Consider the following 19787-nt stretch of genomic DNA (forward strand, 5'->3'; position numbering starts at 1 on the left):
GGCTCTTTGCTTTGTTCTTTTCCCTTGTTCTAAAGCGCACGTTCCATTCTCTCAAGCCGGCAGCAGTGCGGAGCCGGGGCCGGGAAAGCAGCTTTGCCCCAGATTTGCCCCACATTTAATATTCTAACTCTACAAAACACTTGGATTTCGTGTTGATCACAATGATTATAAGAACTAGTTTTTAAAAACCCCAAAACGTTTTAAAGTGAAAAGATTACCTGGGTTTCTCAAGTTCCTTATGGCACCTCAGTGCTGTGTCGGTTCCCGGGGGTGATCTTGGTCTTACTGCCAGGCCGGAGTTGCTGGGTTGGCTTTTGGGTTGATATTTTTGGTTTGGTTCATTTGTTTTTCCCCACTCGCGTCCCCCCGGGCTGTTGATAACCAACTTTCCCCATAGTTCCATTGCACAACTATCACAGTGCCAAGTTTTATAGGCCACGTTAATATCTGTGGTTGCTGCTTAAGAGTTTTCCTAATTAAATTAGATCGGAACTAGAGCTCATCCATATCTCATGCCAAACAGTTCCAGTCACCACATTGGAAAGAATTTTAATGGCAAGAAACAAATACAGAATTACCGAGAGGTGTCTTGGTGGTGGGATTGAAGGAGTCAGAGTTTTCAGGAAGAATGTTGCGTGTACGCGGTGAGGAAATGGAGCCCCCGAGTCAGAGATTCCAAACGGAGAGCTTGGAATTGTTAAAAATCATCACTGAGACTGCTGGTGACATATTTTCCTGTTAGAACGTGGAATTGCTCCTTGGATTCTCTTAGTGTGGCTGATTCCATGTGTTCTTGCCCCAGCTGATGGTTGGCCTGCGCCCTCAGGCCTGCCCGGGGAGCCGGAGGTTGAATCGCGGTCTGCTGCCCCGCGGCAGCTGGCAGCAAACGGTGCTTCACCGCAGCACGGCTCTTTGCCACCTCCTGTACGTGTGATAACGACCAGTTGTGGCACGGTTGATAAAAAGCGTTGGAAAGTGCAGAAATGCAGGTGGATTGTGCAGGTTTGCTGCGTTCCAGGGGTACGAAGGGCTGTGCAGCTCGGAGAGAGCGGTGTGTTGGTCCTCGCGGAGCACGCCTGCGGCATCGCTGAGCGCTGCTCCGTCATCCCGCGGTTTGAATGCTTGAGAAGGCTGCGCTTTGCAAGTTCGCTGGGAAACATCTGTTTATATAGAGAGGCACAGGGCAGCGCTGCGGGTGGCGCCGGGACCGTGTCCCTGTGTCTCTGGGTTTGTCCCCAGCAGCCCCTGGCAGGGCCTTGGGGCTGTGCAGCCGTGACCGGCCCTGGGGTCCCTAAGACCCTGAGCATCATCAAGTCCAACTGCTGCATACCGGACCACGCTGCCCCTTGGGGAAGAAATTGTTCCCACATCCAACCTCAACCTCCCCTGGGCAACTTGAGGCCATTTCCTCTGCTCCTGGCGCTTGTTCCTGGGGAGCAGAGCCCGACCCCCCTGGCTCCAAGCTCCTTTCAGGCAGTTCAGAGATCAGAAGGTCTCCCCTCAGCTCCTGTTCTCCAGCTGAACCCCCAGGTCCCTCAGCCGCTCCATCACACTTGTGCTCCAGCCCCTCACCAGCTCCGTTCCCTTCTCTCCACTCGCTCCAGCACCTCAAGGCCTTTCTTGGCATGAGGGGCCCAGAACTGCCCCCAGGATTGGCGGTTTGGCCTCCCCAGGTCCCAGCACAGGGACGGTCACTGCCCTGGGCCTGCTGGCCACACTGTTCTTGATGCACGTCAGGACACTGGTGGCTGTTGATCATCTCGTTCCCCCCCTGCCATGACAGGGACATCTTCAGCAGCTCAGGGTGCTCAGAGCCCCGTCCAGCCTGGCCTGGGATGTCTCAGGGATGGTTCAGCCACCACCTCTCTGGGCAGTCGGTTCCACATCTCACCATCCTCATAGGGAAGAATTTCTTCCTTAGATCTGATCTAAATCTCCCCTCTTTCAGTTTAAAGCCATTGTCCCTTGTCCTGTCCCTCCCTGCCCTTGTAAAAGTCCCTCTCCAGCTTTCCTGTAGGTCCCTTTGGGTACCAGAGGCTGCTCTGAGGTCTCCCAGGAGCTTCTCCCCCCGATTTGAACAGCCCAGCTCTGTCATTGTCCTCCCGGGAAGGGCTGGAGCTTTGCTCTGGGAACTCATTTCCAGGGTTTCCTTTTCTTAGCTCTGAACCCTGGATTTGGGCTCACAGTGCTGTTCTGGCCGCAGGACCCACGTACAGATGCGGTTTGCGTTGGCTCTGTGTGCTGGTTTTTGGGATGGGAGCGTGTGGGGGGACCAGGTGGGTTTTTACCCAAACCGTCTGCTCTTCACCTACACGTGTTCGGCTCCAACGTGAGGGGAAAGACGGAGATATTTTCCATATGAACTTAGGCTTTTTAGAGATTTGGGAGGTGAGGATCACACTTTTCTAGGTGTGTGGGGCCCTTAAAAAAAGCTTAAAAATGTAGCTGTAACGCACCACAAAATTAACTCTGTTGTATTTAGCATCTTCCTTTCTCCAAAGGGAAAACGAGTCTTTATTATGTGTTGACTCCATTAGCATCTCGGAAAGAAAACTTTGTTGTTGAGCTGGAGACTTAGTGACGTGAGGTAGAAACTTCTCACCATCCTGTTTGTGAGGGGTCTGGGTTTGTTCGGTTTGATTCCGACCCCCCGGTTTTGTCTGCGTGGTTTGAGCCCGGCTGGCGTGCTCCGTGTGCCGCGCCAAGGAGCGGTGATTTCGGAGTTAGGGCTCGGGGTTTTGGACACACCGATGTGACAGCGTTGCGGTGGACGGTAGTGCTGCGTCGCAGGGTTCCGGCCGCGCTGCGTCTCAGCACCTCCCGTTTCAAGGCAGAAATGCCCTTTCCAGACGTGCTGCTGGGGTTCCCATTATTCCCAGCGGGGTTCCCAGTATTCCCCCTGGGGTTCCCATTATTCCCCCCGGGGTTCCCATTATTCCCAGTGGGGTTCCCATTATTCCCCCTGGGGTTCCCAGTATTCCCAGAGGGGTTCCCATTATTCCCAGTGGGGTTCCCAGTATTCCCAGTGGGGTTCCCAGTATTCCCCCCGGGGTTCCCATTATTCCCAGCGGGGTTCCCATTATTCCCCCTGGGGTTCCCATTATTCCCCCCGGGGTTCCCATTATTCCCAGCGGGGTTCCCATTATTCCCCCTGGGGTTCCCATTATTCCCAGAGGGGTTCCCATTATTCCCAGTGGGGTTCCCATTATTCCCAGCGAGGTTCCCATTATTCCCCCTGGGGTTCCCAGTATTCCCAGTGGGGTTCCCAGTATTCCCAGTGGGGTTCCCATTATTCCCCCCGGGGTTCCCATTATTCCCCCTGGGGTTCCCATTATTCCCAGCGGGGTTCCCATTATTCCCCCTGGGGTTCCCATTATTCCCCCTGGGGTTCCCATTATTCCCAGAGGGGTTCCCATTATTCCCCCTGGGGTTCCCATTATTCCCAGCGGGGTTCCCATTATTCCCAGAGGGGTTCCCATTATTCCCAGCGGGGTTCCCATTATTCCCCCTGGGGTTCCCATTATTCCCAGCGGGGTTCCCATTATTCCCAGAGGGGTTCCCATTATTCCCCCTGGGGTTCCCATTATTCCCAGCGGGGTTCCCATTACTCCTCCCGCTCTCCTGAGCCCTTTGGAAGCTGTGGAAGCTGGAGTCATTCCAGGCTCTCAGCCCCTGGTGCCCAGTGGCTGCTTTGCTGTCCGTGAAGAACCAACCCAGACTCGAAGAAAAGCCACTTGGAGACCGCTGGGACTCAGCGTTGGCTTCTCTTTTACTTCTGCTTTTTGTCAGAGGCAGTTCTAACAGTTGTAGCTTAGTGTCTATTGTTCTCTTGAATTCATCCGCTTAATGCTTCAATTGCAAGTAAAGCCCTAAAGCTTTCTCAGCAGCAGTGCTGTAAATTCCCATTGCTGGGTGTTTTCTTTGGTGCAGTTACAATCGGATAACGTAGTTCCCTCCCCTCTCAATGCCCGTTGTGTTTGCAGGGCAGAAGGCGGCATGAGGCGGGGGAACATGGGCCACCTCACCCGCATCGCCAACGCCGTGGTGCAGAACATGGAGAAGGGGCCCATGCAGACTCAGATTAGCGAGTTCATTAAAGGTACGTGCTCCTCGCTCCTTTTTATTTCCTTCTTTGAGTAAATAACCCTCGCAGGCCTTTCAGAGAAAGGAATTCCAGTTAAATATCACCATTTCCCATGACTTTACGTCTAGACCAGATTTGGTTGCTCTTTGTTTCCATACAATTCCATCGAAATTGTTGGAACTTTGGTTTTGCAGCCGAAGGGTGAAGGTGTCCCTTTTGTGCTCAGAAACGTGCCATTTCACCCAGGTTTGTGTCCGTTTGCGGGGGTTATTGGTGGCGTCCCAAGGTGGCGTTTCTGGCCGGTGTTCTTGCTTGCCGACGCTCGCGGGTCCGCCAGCTCCGGGTCACGCACACGGCGCCAGGCCTTGGCCATCGCGTCTCTCTCACGCTTCATGTCCAGAGCTACTTCTGACATCTTTGTGTGATGGGAAATCGGATTTTCCATCTGCATCTGTGTCGAGGGTTTAGATTGCGGGGTGACAATAAAACCCTGGCAGATGTATTGTTAACCCTCTGTACCCGCAACTTCCCCCTTTTGCCCCTCCCTCTCCCCTTTTCCCACTCAGGACAGGTGATCGGGAGGGACAGAAGGACAGAGAGAAGAGAGCTGGAAAAAATTAAAGATGTTTTACTAATGCAACTAATAAGAATAGGGAAAATAATACAAAATATACAAAACCAATGTTGAAAGTCCCAGCAACTGCAGAGCCGGCACCCAAAGTCCTGGACTGGACTCTGCAGCCAAGCGGAGCTGGATTCAGTCTGTGGCTGGCCTCAGTTCGCAGGGACGACTAGCAACGTCCTCTGCTAATGTCACCATAAGGAAAAGGGAAAAGGAAAAGGGACAAGATCCTCGTGATCTCCCACTTTCATATGAAGTATTCACGTGAATGGGATGTTATACACAGTTGGTCAGTTTCTTGGTCACCGGTTTCTCGTCGCCCCTCTCGCGAGATGTCCATCCGTGCTTATCAATAAGTTTGCATTCCATTGCTAGGTTTACCAAAACGTGTGTCTGGTTCTCCAGGAAAATGCAGTTAATATGAAGCTTTAGCTGACAGGCAGTATCACTGAAAGAGAAACTTGTTTTTAACAAAACCAGGACAATCTGTTAAAGGGAACAACGAGCACAAACACGACTTGATTTTCCGTTTTTGGCGTCTGACGAACGTATGAGATGGCAGAAGAGCCACCGGTGTGCTGACGTACCCATGAAGGCGGAGGGGCGGGATGTTGGAGTGGCACGGCCCCGGCTGGGACCTGTGACCAGAGGGCTGTTGCGGTCACACCGCGGCGCTGGCTCTCCCCCCTTCACCCCGTCCCCACCCCGGGGACAGATGGGGACACTTTCTGAGGTGCCCCCGCTCGGGGGCTGCTGGTGGGAGGAGGGGAGCGAGTGCCATTGCATCGCTTGCTTTGCCTTGTTTCCCCTCTTTTTGCTATCGACTAAACTTGTTTATCTCAACCCCTGAGCTTTTCTTCTGTTTCCGGCCCATCCGCGCCGGGACGCTCCCACCCCCAGCGCCTTTAAAAACCCGCCAAGCCTCCCAGATTTACAACAGACTTCACTTCTGCACACCCCTGGATGGCGCTGGGCTGATGGAAGGTGTGCGGGTAGCTTTTTGTGCAGAGAGACTGTATAAAAGATCCTGTGTCCCCCCGTATATACACACACTCTTCCCCGCCCTCCCTTAAATGTCCTTTCTGCACATTTCAGCCAAGCCCCTCCCTGGCCAGGACCTGCCCACCCCGCAGCCTCTGCTGCCCTTCAGACAGCTCAGACACAGCACCAGGGGCCACAGCCTTGGCTGCCTCTTAGTAAGACCACAAGGAATAGAAAAAGGGAAAAAAAGAACAGAAGAATGGTAGCACTTCTTGTCAGTCGATCTTTGGGGTTACGGGTGTGGTGAGCGCGTGTTCCTGCGCTCTTTGGACGCCTCTGCTTTGCCTTTAGCAGCTGCTGTAATAAGCTTCCAGAAAGTACTGGATTCACAGAAGTGTTACCAGAACCACTGTCAGAAAGGGTCACACGGCGAAGCGGGGGATGAGCCCAGCTGCAGAAACAGCCACCGTGAGAAAGAAAGGAAGGCAAATGTAAAACTGAAGCCACACATACGCTGCTTTCAGAGAATCGTAGTACAAGTTTTGTGTCTTTAGCCCGAGCGAGTTAAGATCTCCAAGACCGGTAACATCTTCCTGCTTGGCCTGATGAAAGACGTTCCTTTCTCTGCAAAATGTACCGTTTTTAGAAAGTGGGGAGTAAAATGCAGAGCGCTCTGGTGGTGCGTTCCCGAGCTCCCGTCAGCTGTGACCGGTGACCGAAGGGCGCTGGCCCTGGAGCCGTGACAATGCATGGTCCCCTCTGTTACAGAGCTGCCCGAGGACTGCAGAGGGAGGTGGGAGAGTTTTGTGGAAGAGACGCTGACGGAGACAAACAGGAGGAACACGGTGGATTTGGTGAGCGCGGTGACACTGTGCATGTTTCTCACAGGCCTGCCGTCCTCTGGACTTTAGCTACAATGAGTGACGGTGCTGGATTTGTTCTTCTGCTTGTGTTGATGTTGTGCGTACAAGGGCAGAGAAGGTAGTCCAGCGCCGCTCTTCAGGCGGCAGCTCTGCTACATGTTGGTGAATAGTCGATGTTTCTGCGTTATTCCCCGGGACAGTTGGGCGGTGTGTGTGGGGTGGACGCGTTGGAGCGTTCTCAGTCATGTGTTGTTTCCCCTGCCCGTGTTCCAGGTGAGCACGCACCACCTGCACTCCTCCAGCGAGGACGAGGACATCGAGAGCGCCTTTCCCAACGAGCTGTCTCTGCAGCAGGTGAGCTGCTCCTCCTGGGCTTTGCTGCTCCTCCTAGGCTTTGCTGCTCCTCCTAGGCTTTGCTGCTCCTGGTAGGCTTTGCTGCTCCTGGTAGGCTTTGCTGCTCCTGGTAGGCTTTGCTGCTCCTGGTAGGCTTTGCTGCTCCTGGTAGGCTTTGCTGCTCCTGGTAGGCTTTGCTGCTCCTGGTAGGCTTTGCTGCTCCTGGTAGGCTTTGCTGCTCCTGGTAGGCTTTGCTGCTCCTGGTAGGCTTTGCTGCTCCTGGTAGGCTTTGCTGCTCCTGGTAGGCTTTGCTGCTCCTGGTAGGCTTTGCTGCTCCTCGTAGGCTTTGCTGCTCCTCGTAGGCTTTGCTGCTCCTCGTAGGCTTTGCTGCTCCTCGTAGGCTTTGCTGCTCCTCGTAGGCTTTGCTGCTCCTCGTAGGCTTTGCTGCTCCTCGTAGGCTTTGCTGCTCCTCGTAGGCTTTGCTGCTCCTCGTAGGCTTTGCTGCTCCTCGTAGGCTTTGCTGCTCCTCGTAGGCTTTGCTGCTCCTCGTAGGCTTTGCTGCTCCTCGTAGGCTTTGCTGCTCCTCCTAGGCTTTGCTGCTCCTCGTAGGCTTTGCTGCTCCTCGTAGGCTTTGCTGCTCCTCGTAGGCTTTGCTGCTCCTCGTAGGCTTTGCTGCTCCTCCTAGGCTTTGCTGCTCCTCCTAGGCTTTGCTGCTCCTCCTAGGCTTTGCTGCTCCTCGTAGGCTTTGCTGCTCCTCGTAGGCTTTGCTGCTCCTCGTAGGCTTTGCTGCTCCTCGTAGGCTTTGCTGCTCCTCCTAGGCTTTGCTGCTCCTCCTAGGCTTTGCTGCTCCTCCTAGGCTTTGCTGCTCCTCCTAGGCTTTGCTGCTCCTCCTAGGCTTTGCTGCTCCTCCTAGGCTTTGCTGCTCCTCCTAGGCTTTGCTGCTCCTCCTAGGCTTTGCTGCTCGGCTTTGCCCTTCAGCCGGTTTGTAATTTACCTTTCTGTTTCGAATGCAAAGCCGTATTAAGTGATAGCAGCGAAGAGCAGCAAACAGTGGCAGGTAGAGCAGTAAAAAGCCTTGACTTAGGACAAAAATGAGGTAATTAAGGGTTCACTTGCATTGAGCAAAGATCTCAGAACGCTTTGGGCTCTGCTAAAGCTCCATCGCATACGTGGAAGCTGCTTTTCAAGACAGAATATTTAAACAAGTTCCTCCAGCCTTTTCAGATGCTGAGACATAAAGAGCATTAGCAGAACACACGAGTTTCAGCCTGATTAGGAGGAAGCTTCCTGCGGGGAGTAAAACACAATGGCAGTCTGAGATCTCATTAAGGGTGAAAATGAGCTGGAAATAGTTCATATTCTTTTGTCCAGGTTCTCTGACTGGCTGCTCTGACGTTACTGTTATCTTTCTTCTCCTCACCTGATACTTAATTATTATAAAAGGGAAAATGTTGGAAGATTTGGTCCGCTGGGTCAGGAGGAGACACGATGACGTGACGTGCGCCTGGTTCTGAGGGGCTGGAGCGGGGAAGGGACCTGCTTGAACTCCATGGGGGGGTAATTTGCAGCGAGGTAAATTTTATGTGGCATTGGAGAAAACAAAAGATGAAAACAAACTGCTACAACGTTCTAGCAGAATAATGAAGCCAACAAATGGGAAGTGTCGGGACTCCCTTTGGAAGGAGCTGAGGCCAGAGGAGGGAAGCGTCTGTAGGACTTGCAGGAGCCCGAGAACGGTCTGTTTGCGATGCTGCCCTGGGGAGGGCGTTGCAGGAGATGATTTCTGGGAGTTTGTCGGTTTCCTGTGGTCCGGATGCTTTGAGAAGCCGTGTTTGCAGCCAGCGGGGCGGCGTGGCCCTGACACCCTGCTCACGGCCGTTGTTGGTTCCCTTGCTCAGGCCTTCTCCGAGTACCAGATCCAGCAGATGACGGCCAACTTCGTGGATCAGTTTGGCTTCAACGACGAGGAGTTCGCAGACCAGGACGACAACATCAAGTAAGTTTGTAAGACTTCAAGAGCCTTACGTTTAGCATTTGAGCCTCTTTGCATCCATTTTTCTTCTGGTTCAGGTTTTTAAACGCGCTTCCTTTGGTTTGGAGCAAACGGCAGACTGATCGAGGGCTTGGAAAACAGTCGGCCTCTTTTCTTTCGATAGGAGCCCGCCCAGTCTGCACAGACACCTCTAGAACCAGCGAAAATTGCTGCTTCATTTTGAAAAGAAACATTTTTTTAGTAAAACACACAATTATCATCCAGCCATATTCTAGATTAAATTTAATTGCCCAGAAAGCAAAGCATTAGAGCTGACTCCGGGCAGTTATACAGATATTCTCCTGCGGCATTAAGTCCTTCTTGAAATGAGGAGTAGAGAGAATAGTTTTCTCATGAAGTCCATGGGAAAAATTGGCCGTTTCTCTCTTAGGAAGGGGCTCCCAGGGAAGGCAGGAGCAGACCGCGGTTCCGAGACGGCCGGTGCGGCTGGACTGAGTGCTGTGCGACTTGCTGAATTCAGTGCTGCTTTTATAGAACCACTGTAGCCTGATTAAAACCACAGCTCACCTTCTCACCTTAGAAACCGTCGCTAAGGAAGTGGCTGGGGCTGTAATTATCCCGCTTGTCCGTAATGGTTCTGAAATGACACCGATTTAGTGCGCATTTGCTGGCAGAGTGTTCCCGGAGGATACCCGGGGGTTTCCAGCTCCTCCGCTTTGCCCACTCGCTTTCATCCTGTGGCAAAGTCTCCATCGAAAGCCGGTTGTGACGGAGGTGACGGGGCAGCGTGTGGCAGCTGCTGGGCTCGGCTCGGCTCTGCGCTGCGGAGCCCCAGCACAAACGGGCAGCGTTTAGCACGGCTCCGGTTCTGCGGCCGCTCCGCCTCCGCTTTGCCGAGCGTTCCCCTGCTGGTTCCGCTCAGACCGTGTTTTCAGCCCCGACGGGGCTCCGTGGAGTTCCCTGCATGGAGTGAGGAGCTGGAAATGGTTTGGCAGCTGCCGAGTTGGTTTCAGGCGTGAGCCAAGCAGAGCCGTGAGATCCGCAGGGCTCGGCAGCGCCGGGCGTCGGGAACGCGGGTCCAGCACGAGAAAGGTTTTGGAGTCCAGCTTCCCAGCTCTTTTTCTGAGCGTTGTAGGTGTCCACAGCTTCAATCAGGCCAAGTTCCACACTAGGATGGAAGTTGAGTTGAATGTGAGTGGCTTGGTTCTACGTGTTTTTTAAAAGAACAAAATACAGTTTAAACGGAGCAGGTAGCAGCAAATATCGAACTCACGTGTGTGCAGGTGGAGGGGAAGAGTTGAGTTACGTGAGGAGCTGCTGATGTCCCTTTGAAAATGAAGATGAAACGGAACAGCACTGGAAGCTGGGCGGTGCTGTCTCTGTTGGTGACGCAGGAGGAGGAATATCCTGCAAACCTGTTCTGGACGCTCCGGGTGCTGCTGCCTGGCGTCTTTGCCAGCCATTGAGAAATGTTGCTTATGTCCATTTGAATATATAGTAGTGTCCACACTTAGGGAAAGGGTGAAGAAGTCCTGCCCCGTTGGTGTGTTCTGGCCTGTAGCACCCTCTGCTGTTCTTAACACACGTCTTAGGTCTAAATCAGAAACCAGGTGAGTTAATGACTTTGGCAGCGTTGGCGTGTTGATAATGTGGTAACGCAACGGGGCCATTGAGGCACCGGGACACGGATCCCCTGCAGGTCCCGTAACTGGTTCAGAACAGCAGCTGCAATCCCGTCCGGATATGTCGGGGTAGATCCCCGGTGCAGGGTTCCGGCTCTCGGTGTCTCGGCTCAAGCTGAGGAACCCAGCGGGATCCTTGGGTGGCGTCGGATGGGAATCCCGGGGCAGCGGGGCACGGCTCCTTCTCTTCTTAATTCATTAGGAGCTGGGGTTTTGAATTCATTAGGAGTTGGATTTTTAATACACGTTTGGGTTCAGCTGGAGGTACCTGGTGAAAATCATTGAGCTGCCCTTGATGCTGCGAAGGTACCGCGAGAGCTGCAAAGTGAACGGCGGAGCTTGCTGTGAAACCTCAGAACACCAGATCGCCGGGGGGTGACAAGGGTGTTGAATCTCACCCAAGAGTGAAAATCCCACCTATTCTTTTCAAAACCAGCAAATAATCTTGTGTCTCAGAGAGAGGAGCCCCCCGCACGCCGTGCAGAAGTGGACGCGCAGGGAACGCGCGCAGGAGCCGTTGGGTGGTCACATCCAGTGTTTTTCGGTTTGCTGTCCACTTGGCGCCACCGCTGACGTTCCCTTCTGTTCCTTTTCAGCGCTCCCTTCGACAGGATCGCAGAGATCAACTTCAATATCGATGCTGATGATGACAGCGTAAGTGGGGCTCTTGGGACATTTATCTAATGAGGCAGATGCCGGCAAGTGAGTCAGTGCTTGAATTAGCCGTGGTCATTTGGGAAGAACGAAGAACCGGTATGTTATTTCGGTCAATGGAAAGCGGCGGCTGGAACTCAGGGCGTCCTGGGTCCCCTCGCAGAAGCTGTGTCTCCTCACTGAGCATCCTCGGAGCAGGAGTCATTGTTCTCTGTCCGCAGCGTGGATCCGTTGTCCTTACTGGCGCTTTGCTAATCTTGCCATACACAGACCAGGAGAAAAGGCGAATGGAGAGGGCTGGGTTTCTTACGGGTCTAAATATTGCCGTGCTGTGTGCTGCCTTTTCTGCCTTACTGACCTAAATCGGTGCTGGTTGGGGCAGCGGGACAGTGGCTTAGCAGAGGTGATTCCACACTCGTCTCCTGACCAAAGCTAGTTCTAGTCAATACTAAGACTTAGGTTTTTTTAGTCTTAAAATACTTTGTCACTTAAACAGCACTATGGAGAGTATTTTTTCCCTCTTTGGCCGCTGTATGCAGCGCTCTGTACATACAGAAAGTTTCATTTTGGACCTGCCACCCAAGTGTGCGGCGCCAGGAGCTGTTTGTACACTCACCTGGTGTCCGGTGAGCAGACGGTGTGTGTGTGCTGGCATCCTCCTGCAGCCGCGGCCTCGGGCCGTGCGCCGCCTGCCGCCACCGCTGACTCTGAATGGAGAGGTCTTTCAGCTGAGGGATCCAGGATGCTCAAGTAGATCATTGGTCTGTTTAGAGGGAAATCTCACTTTACCGTGTCTGGAAAGTTCTGGTTTCTGCCCCCAAAGAGTGCAATTTGATTTCTTTTTGCCGCTGCTCTAGCCCAACGCTTCCCTGTTTGAAGCCTGCTGCAATGAGCGCATCCAGCAGTTCGACGACAACGAGGAGGAGGAAGACATCTGGGAAGACAAGGAGATCACCTATGCAACCCAAGTGAAGTCAAGGACACGGTAAGGTGAAACAAAAGAGCCTTTTCGTTTTAAATTTATTTTATTTTTCCCTAAATAGTAAGAAACCGTCATTTCAGTTAAGTGGATGTTTGATTTTTTGTTGATGTGCCGTGAAGCCTTTTTTCTGACACAAACCAGAGTGCTCTCCGTGTCCTCAGAAAGAGGTGGTGGTTTGTCCTGGGTGTGAAACCAAGATCCAATCGAAGGGGGTGCAATAATAATGGAACTACCTCGTTACTGAGTCTATTATCAAATACAGGTAAAAAAATAACCCCCTTAGTGTGAAATTCTTGGACCGTACTCCTTCCCTCGCACCCGCAGAGGCGCAGTTGGCAGAATTGTGACACTGAGGGCAGTTGGCAGAACAGCCTTTTTCAGGATGTCAGCGACTGAAAGCCTGAGCCTGAGGGGCTCCCCGGTGCATCGCTGGCGCTGCCGGTCGTCGCCGGCTCTCCCGCCCTTTGATAGAGTCACTTATTCAATAGAGTCATTCCTGTCATTCTGAGCCTGAAAACGCGATCAGATGAGACAGGAAAAACGGCCACGTCTCACCGCTCGTTTGCCCGGCGTCCGTAAACCCATGGTCTCGCTCATACCGGAGCTGCCGCGGTCCCCTCGTTTGCTGCCGCTCCGTCTGCTCCTGTCCGTCTCCAGCCCCCAAATGTCGCTGCAGCGTCTTTCCCGCCGCAGCTCCCGTCGCGTGGACGAGCCAAGCTCTCCAGGAGTCGAGTGGCGACATCTCGAGGGCATCTGCTGTCGCTTTCTGAGCTGGGGCTCCCTGGGGAAACGGGCCCTGTGGAAGGAGCTCAGCACCGCTCCAGCAGCCTCCAGCAATCCTCCGCTTGTGCGCAGCGCTCCGGGCGGACGAGAAACTGCCCCAAGGGTTTGTCTCATTCCAGCTTCTGCAGCGTAGAGTCGCAGCATCTCAGACCTCAGCGAGTTCATCGGAAAATGATCGTTAAAAATGGAGTCCTGCATTTTATTTGGATTATTTCTGGGTGTTTTAGGTTAATTCTGAGTTTCGCTATTTAGATTTGGAGCATCTCAGACCTCAGAGAGTTCATCCAAAAGCGACCTCGAGAACGGAGATCACGACTGTAGCGTGGACTCGGAAGAAGAGGAGGAAACGGAACAGCAGGCGCCTCCTTCCTCAGCAAACAGCAACAAGAATGGTGTTTCTGAGCAGAAAGACTCTGACTCCTCTGAAGGTAAAGGCTTTCAGGCGGCCCCGTCCCGTTTGAAATGAGCTGCGTGCGCATCGCCGGGTTGCTGCTCTGGAGCTCCGCCTGTGCCGATCAGAGCTGGCAATTTCAGGCGTCATTTCTTGCCTCTGCAATGTGAGTTGGAGCCCTGCCCGGCTTCTTCCAAATAGCAGAGGGACGCTGCGTTAGGCTGGGGCAGCTGCACAGGTACCAGTGTGATCACAATCCCAGCTCTTTGAGTGCCAACGAACAAAATAATACACTTAAATCATAAGAATTTTATGCAGACCCTTGCCGAGTATCTCCAGACTGCACGTATCTGCCTTTCCCGCCTAATTGCCTTTCTGGTTTTAGTCTGCACGTTGTAAACCTGCTCTTGCGGTGCCCAGAGGGACGAGGTTTCCCCGCTCACGGTGCCCTGTAGGCGCGTGAGCACAGTGGTGTCAGCACAACACGTTCCGTCGGCTGAGAAAAGGCACAAAAACCTTTTCCCAAGCGTTCATTTCTCATTCAGTGCAAGCACTTTGTGTTCTAAAACATTGCTTTTTCTAGGTGATGTCTTTGTGTTGTAACCGTCAGCAAAATGCATGTTTAGTCCAGTAACTCGCTCTCTGCATGCGTTGGGTAGTGTCAGATATTTTCGGTTCAGATGTCGGTTCCATTTTTGAGCGAGTGTAGACTTGGGTGGATCTCCTCCACTCCCAGCTTGGTTGTGCGCAGATCTGGTTGCCATCCTTCCTCCTGCTTGAGAAAAGGTGAGGAACAAAGCATTTTAAAAACCAGTGATCTGTAGGAATAGAAGCATGTCCTATTGAAGGAAGGTCAAGCAGAGACTTGTGGGGCTGGGACCGGCAAAGCCAAATTATGTTCTTAGTTTTGCTCAAGATCACTTCTGTGATCATCAGTGTTTTCATCCGTGTATCAGTTCCTGACCTGTAGTTGCCAGAAGTGAGTGATTAGTGGTTGAAATGGGTGGAAGCCGTGCCACACAGCTTCTGATGGGAAGCTGGGCTCCTTGGAGCTGAGCGGAAAGCAGGAAGCTGTTCCTAACGGCATTTTTCGGCATTGCTGCTTCTCTCCCGCGGATCGTGTTCGTGTTGCCCAGAGCGGGTTTCCCCGCGGGCTGCGGGTGGGACGGGCAGGATCGGGCAGCGATCTGCTGGGCGCTCTGTCCGTCTTGTCCCCGGGGTGGGGTTGGGTGTTGGGGCGCGCGGAGGCCCGGGCGCCCCGAACGCGGTGGGTGTTGTGTGCCGCAGGCTCGGGCTGGACGGCCGTGTTCGAGCCCGTCGGCTCCAAGCCGCCCGCGCCCTGCGTGGCCATGGACGTCGGCTCCAGCGTCTGGGACTCGGCCGCCCCCGGGAACGCCGCCCCCGAGGACAAGGGCTGGGCCAAGTTCACCGACTTCCAGCCCTTCTGCTGGTAAGAGCCACACGTTCTTTTGCCTTTGTTGTAATTTTTGAACTAAAGAATGTTTGAAATACAGTTTGATGGAGAACACTGCATGTTACCTTTTCTTCCCTTTCCCTTCCCCTTGCTGCCTCTTTTATTTTAATATTGGCTGAGCGTTGTGGATCATACTTCATACTTCCCTTTGCCTTCCCGTGCACTCATCTCTTCTGACACAGCAATATTGATGTATCATTCATCACTGCTGAATACACTCAGAGCATAAAATAAGCAAAGGAATCAATTTTTTAGAAGTTAAAAATATTTCTGTAAAGAAAGAGTAAGCTCAGCGATACCGGGTGTCGGGGATGTGTCGAAGCACGGCGGAGATTTCCGTCCCTCGTCCTCACGGCTTTTCCTCCCGCTGCAGCTCGGAGTCAGGCCCGCGGTGCAGCTCTCCCGTCGGCACGGACGGCAGCGGCTCAGGAGGAAACCCGAAGCAGAGCCCAGACAAGAACTGTGAGTGCAATATAACGCAGATGGGTCATTGAAGCTGTTTGAAACCCCGCTCAGCAAACGGAGTCTGCTGGGAGAACCTCCCTGCGGCGGCACCCGGCTCACCCCAGTGGGGGCTCTTCCGTTCCCACATCAGTCTGCTCACATTGCAACTCTAAAGTCCTGACTGTTTGTTGGGATCTGACTATTCAGCAAGAAAAGCATGAAATTTAAGTTAGTAAGAGTTGGTGTCACGGAGACACTTCCTTTGCAGACTCTAAAACCGCATGCTTGATTATAAAGTTATTAATACCAAAAATGGAAAGGGTTGGGTGAGTTTCTGTTGGTAACAGTTGGTTCGCTTTGGTCTGATTTCTCTCCCTGCTCCTTTCTGAGCAAGGAGGAATAAAATTTCACTAGGGACTCTGGGAGTAAATTCAACCTGTGTGTAGTTCCACTTCTGTGAGCGGCTTTTCGTGTGCGGAATCGAAACCGTTGAGCGCTTCAAAAAGCGGAGCTGCGTGGATGCCACCCGGAGCCAGGGGCCCCGGCGCTGCCTCCGGCCTCTGCCCGAGCTCCGCCGGGCAGGGAGCGGGGAGAATCATCTCTGCTCTTGGTATTAAGCACAAACATGAGTTGGGTGGAGAACACTCATTTGTGGGGATGTTGCTTTTTGTTTGGTTGGTTTTTTGCCCTGCTTGCAAAAATAGAGTCATAGAATAGGATCACAGAATCATTTTAGTTGCAAGTGACTCTTAAGATCATGGAGTCCAACCGTAACCTAAATCTGTCCCTGCCCCATGGCCTGAGAACCTCATGTCCGTCTGTCCAGCCCCCAGGGATGGTGACTCCAGCACTGCCCTGGGCAATAGTGTCCCCTGATGTGCGACAGGCACAGAAACAACCATCTCAAAAGGCACAATAGTTGCGAGCGGTCGGTGTCACAGCACCCTGCTCACTCGGGGTTGTACCTGGGGAGCTGTTTGTGAGGTTTTGTTCGTTTTGCAATGTGAATTATCTGCTTTTCTCAGTCAGTGCCGCCTCTCCGTGCGTTTGGAACGTGTGTGTGACGAGGAAAGCGCCGCTGGTGGCCTCGGACAGCAGCTCCTCGGGAGGCTCGGACAGCGAGGAGGAGGAGGACAAGGCCGAGACCGTCACGGAGACCATCAGCACCGGCTCGGGCCAGGAGACCATCAAGCTGACCATGGATGCTAAGAACGAGAAGGCTGTTTTCACCAGGTGCGGAAGGAACCTCCCCAGCTGGGGTTAACGCGGCGCTTTTCCCTCCTAGACACCAGGGCCCCGCGTGTCCCGCGTGAGCATCTCTCAGCTTGCTCCTCCAGGGCCTTTGTTTGAGGAAAATATTTATAACGGGTTTATTTTAAGAAATGTTTGTGGCTCGTTTTAGCCACTGAACCACGTCACAGAAGCATCGCCCGTCTGTCTGTCCGTCCATCTGTCTGCACAAGGGATCCGGACACGGGCTCGTGTCAGGGTCAGGTCGCACAGGCGAGTCGGGCAGACCCGGGATGGAGGTGCAGGGGTGGCGTGGGGTCCTGCAGCGGGAGGAATGAAATCACTGCAGCTCTCACTTCCCCCTCCTCGCCAGACGGTGGAGAGCGTTGCAGACAATACACGGTAAAGAGTGGGAAACGGCAGGGGAAGATGCAGGAGATCCCAAGATCAGTTCTTGTTCAGGCACCAGTTTGGTTGGAGTTGCATGTGCTCGGATGTAGCGTTCTCTGACCACTGGAGAAGCGAAGTTGCTTCTCAAAACACTCACCTGCGGGCACCCAGAAGTATCACTCAGGTTTAAGATATTTGCGCTTTTTCCTCAAGTTCCCCACAAGTGTGTAGGGTTTGGTTCCACTAGTGGGAGTCCCTTTATTTCATGCATCTGGCTCAGGAACAGGTATTTATTTACCTTTTATAACAGTTTTTATAATGATAAAAGATAAATATCTTGGCCAGTCATAATGATAGCATAATCGAATATTCCAAAAGGTTGATATTTATTAGCGGGTCAGCTCTGGGTTTGCTCACATTGTTATTGCTCCCTGTGTCCTGTAGGTTTTTATAATACTTCACCATTTATCCCTTGCTGTTATGTAGACATTGGACGCCTTTCCTCTACTTCCATCAATCACTGGTTGTTCAGTTTTGGTTTGTGAGCCAAATACAAATAATACCAAAAAGCCCTGAAAGCCTTCAGTGCAAACTGCTCTTTCACTGGCCGAGAACAGCCTTGGGACCAGAGCATTTCGGCTCGGGACCAGAGCATTTCGGCTCGGGACCAGAGCATTTCGGCTCGGGACCAGAGCATTTCGGCTCGGGACCAGAGCATTTCATCGTGCAAACGTGCCCTTTGATCTCTAGTTCAAGCTACTTGCAGTTAAGGTTCGTAGATGCACATACTGTGTGCGTTGTTGATATTCCACAGCTGTAACCTACGTCATGTTAGTTTTCCAGTGTGGAAAGTCGTTAATGTATAGCAAGTTGTTGATTGTGTCTAGAGAGTGGCAGTGATGGTTTGCAAGCTGGCCGGTGGCCCTGCTCTGTTGTGGCTGGGCAGTGTGTGCACAGCGGGGCAGAGCCGCCGGGAGCTCGGGAAACGCGGGGTTCAGGGCGGCTGCCCGAGGGGAGAGGTTAACCAAGGGCCAGGCAGCTCCCAGCTGAGGTTTAATAACGTGACGGGTTTTTATTCTCCGTGTCCGCCTCCGGTGGCTTTCCCCTTCGTAGCTGGAACGAGCGAGATGCCAGAGGTGCCTCTGCTCACGGAGCGGTTTTGGTGAGCGGGGCCGGTCTGTGTGGCCAATCTGGCTTCACCAAAACGAGAGCAGGAGAAGCCCTGCCTGCCAGGCTAAGGCAGCGCCTCCCGTTCCCGTTTCCATTGCACTTCGTTACATCACTGGCTCACGTAGCTCAAACAACCCCTGCTCCAGACGCTTTTCCTCCGCGGATGCGTGTGTTTGGGAGCGGTTGTATCCGCACACGTACAGTCACAGCTGCTCGAAATCTCACTTGGCGTGTTCTCATCCCCCATGTTCTCTGCAGCAGGTAGGGGTTGTTTCTGGCGTGGGCAGGCTGGCTGTTGTGGGCTGTGCTGCCGCCTCACGCTGTGCACTTTTAAGCCTGTTTTTCTCTAGGTACTTGCAATAGAGACAAGGCTTCTGGTGCTGCGTGACTGCGGTTCGACAAAGCTAATGCCATTTTGGCACAGAAGGTGAACACCTGAATCACCGCAGGCTCCACTTTAAAGGTGTCTGTAGCTTTTCACAACTATAACCGTAGCCAGAAATAAAAGCAGAAGCGGTGGGAAGGCAGAAACCTGTTGCTGGCGGTGGCTGCGGCTGCCCCGCTCTGCTTTGCTGGCCACGTCCTCCCGTGGGTGAAGATGGGCCGGTGACAATAGTGGAATTACAGCAGTCTGCCTCCTGGTGGGACAGACGCACGTAAGCTCAGGTGCCCAGTAGTAAATGAATTCATTTCTTACCACCCTCCTTAACGATTCCAAGGAAGTGAGCTCCACCACCAGCTTGTTTCCTATTGAATGTGTGGTTCCTGCTCACAGTTCTGCTTAAATAGCCGTGTTTGTAGTTTAAATATCCTACCAAGAGGGTGTTCCAGATGTATTCAGGGAACTTCTGTGCTTCGAGTGTATTTAGCAAACTTCCTTTTCCGTATCTAATTCTATGCAGTAGTTTGTTGTTGAAGAATCAGTAGTTTTGCAGAAGTTCTCTGACAGAAGACCGTCCAGTATTGCCCGACCTCGCTTTTCAGTGACTTGAGGATGTGTGTTAGGCTTGAAAAAGATGCTTTTTATGGTGCATTGAACCTTCTGCTTGTTCGTATTTTTCTGTGGAAAATGCCGTGTTTGGTGAGTTCCACGCGCCGTGTGGCCGGAGCAAAGTTAACTTGGTCTGCTTTTCCAGCAATCTTTACCGTTTCTCTCTTTCTGTGCTTCTCTCTTGCCGCCCGTCTCTTTGCTGTGGGTGTTGTCAGAGTGTTTAGACCTGCAGACAGAGGGTATGTATGACGGGGTCCTGCCCCGGGCTCCAAACATCCACCGGACAAGCCCTTTGTCCCATTCATTCCTTCACACTGGGCTGGGAAGATGGCTGCTGGAGCGCTGGGCTGGGAAAGCTCATTGTTCGCAGCCAGTTAAACACATCCTGGAAATTCTGTCTGAAAACCCTGAATTTGGGGTCAGGCACAGCCCTTTGCGCACGGTCGGCACAGCCGTGGACGAGCTGTTCAAACCAAATGTCTGTGGGCTCCACGATCGTGTCCTGGAGCTCCTGCCACCCCAGTTTGTGAGCGGTTTCTGCAAGCAGGGTGTAGTGTGTGCGCTGGCAGAGCCTGGTGCTGTGCCGTGCCCTGTGCCGTGCCCTGTGCCATGCCCTGTGCCGTGCCCTGCGCCGTGCCCTGCGCCGCGGGGTCGCTGCTGGCTCGGGCCCTGCCCGGGGTTCCTCACAACAGCACTAACAGCGTGTCCTCGCATGCTGCA

At 53.1% G+C, this 19787-nt stretch overlaps 1 protein-coding gene across 2 annotated transcripts in view; it reads left to right on the plus strand.

Annotated features, from left to right (window-relative positions):
* PPP6R2 (protein phosphatase 6 regulatory subunit 2) overlaps positions 1–19331 on the plus strand; it is a 93630-nt gene extending 74299 nt beyond the window's left edge. For both annotated transcript variants that reach the window (XM_065049422.1, XM_065049423.1), the window contains exons 13-23: positions 3984–4099; positions 6456–6541; positions 6824–6904; positions 8782–8879; positions 11155–11212; positions 12070–12197; positions 13230–13405; positions 14656–14818; positions 15216–15304; positions 16312–16519; positions 19283–19331. In XM_065049422.1, coding sequence (XP_064905494.1) covers positions 3984–4099; positions 6456–6541; positions 6824–6904; positions 8782–8879; positions 11155–11212; positions 12070–12197; positions 13230–13405; positions 14656–14818; positions 15216–15304; positions 16312–16519; positions 19283–19316 — 1237 coding nt within the window. In that variant the 3' untranslated portion in view covers positions 19317–19331. The remainder of the gene's footprint in view (positions 1–3983; positions 4100–6455; positions 6542–6823; positions 6905–8781; positions 8880–11154; positions 11213–12069; positions 12198–13229; positions 13406–14655; positions 14819–15215; positions 15305–16311; positions 16520–19282) is intronic.
* The last annotated feature ends 456 nt before the right edge of the window (positions 19332–19787 follow it).

The sequence above is a fragment of the Columba livia genome, chromosome 1, assembly GCF_036013475.1.
Source record: "Columba livia isolate bColLiv1 breed racing homer chromosome 1, bColLiv1.pat.W.v2, whole genome shotgun sequence".
Taxonomy (NCBI): Eukaryota; Metazoa; Chordata; class Aves; order Columbiformes; family Columbidae; genus Columba; species Columba livia.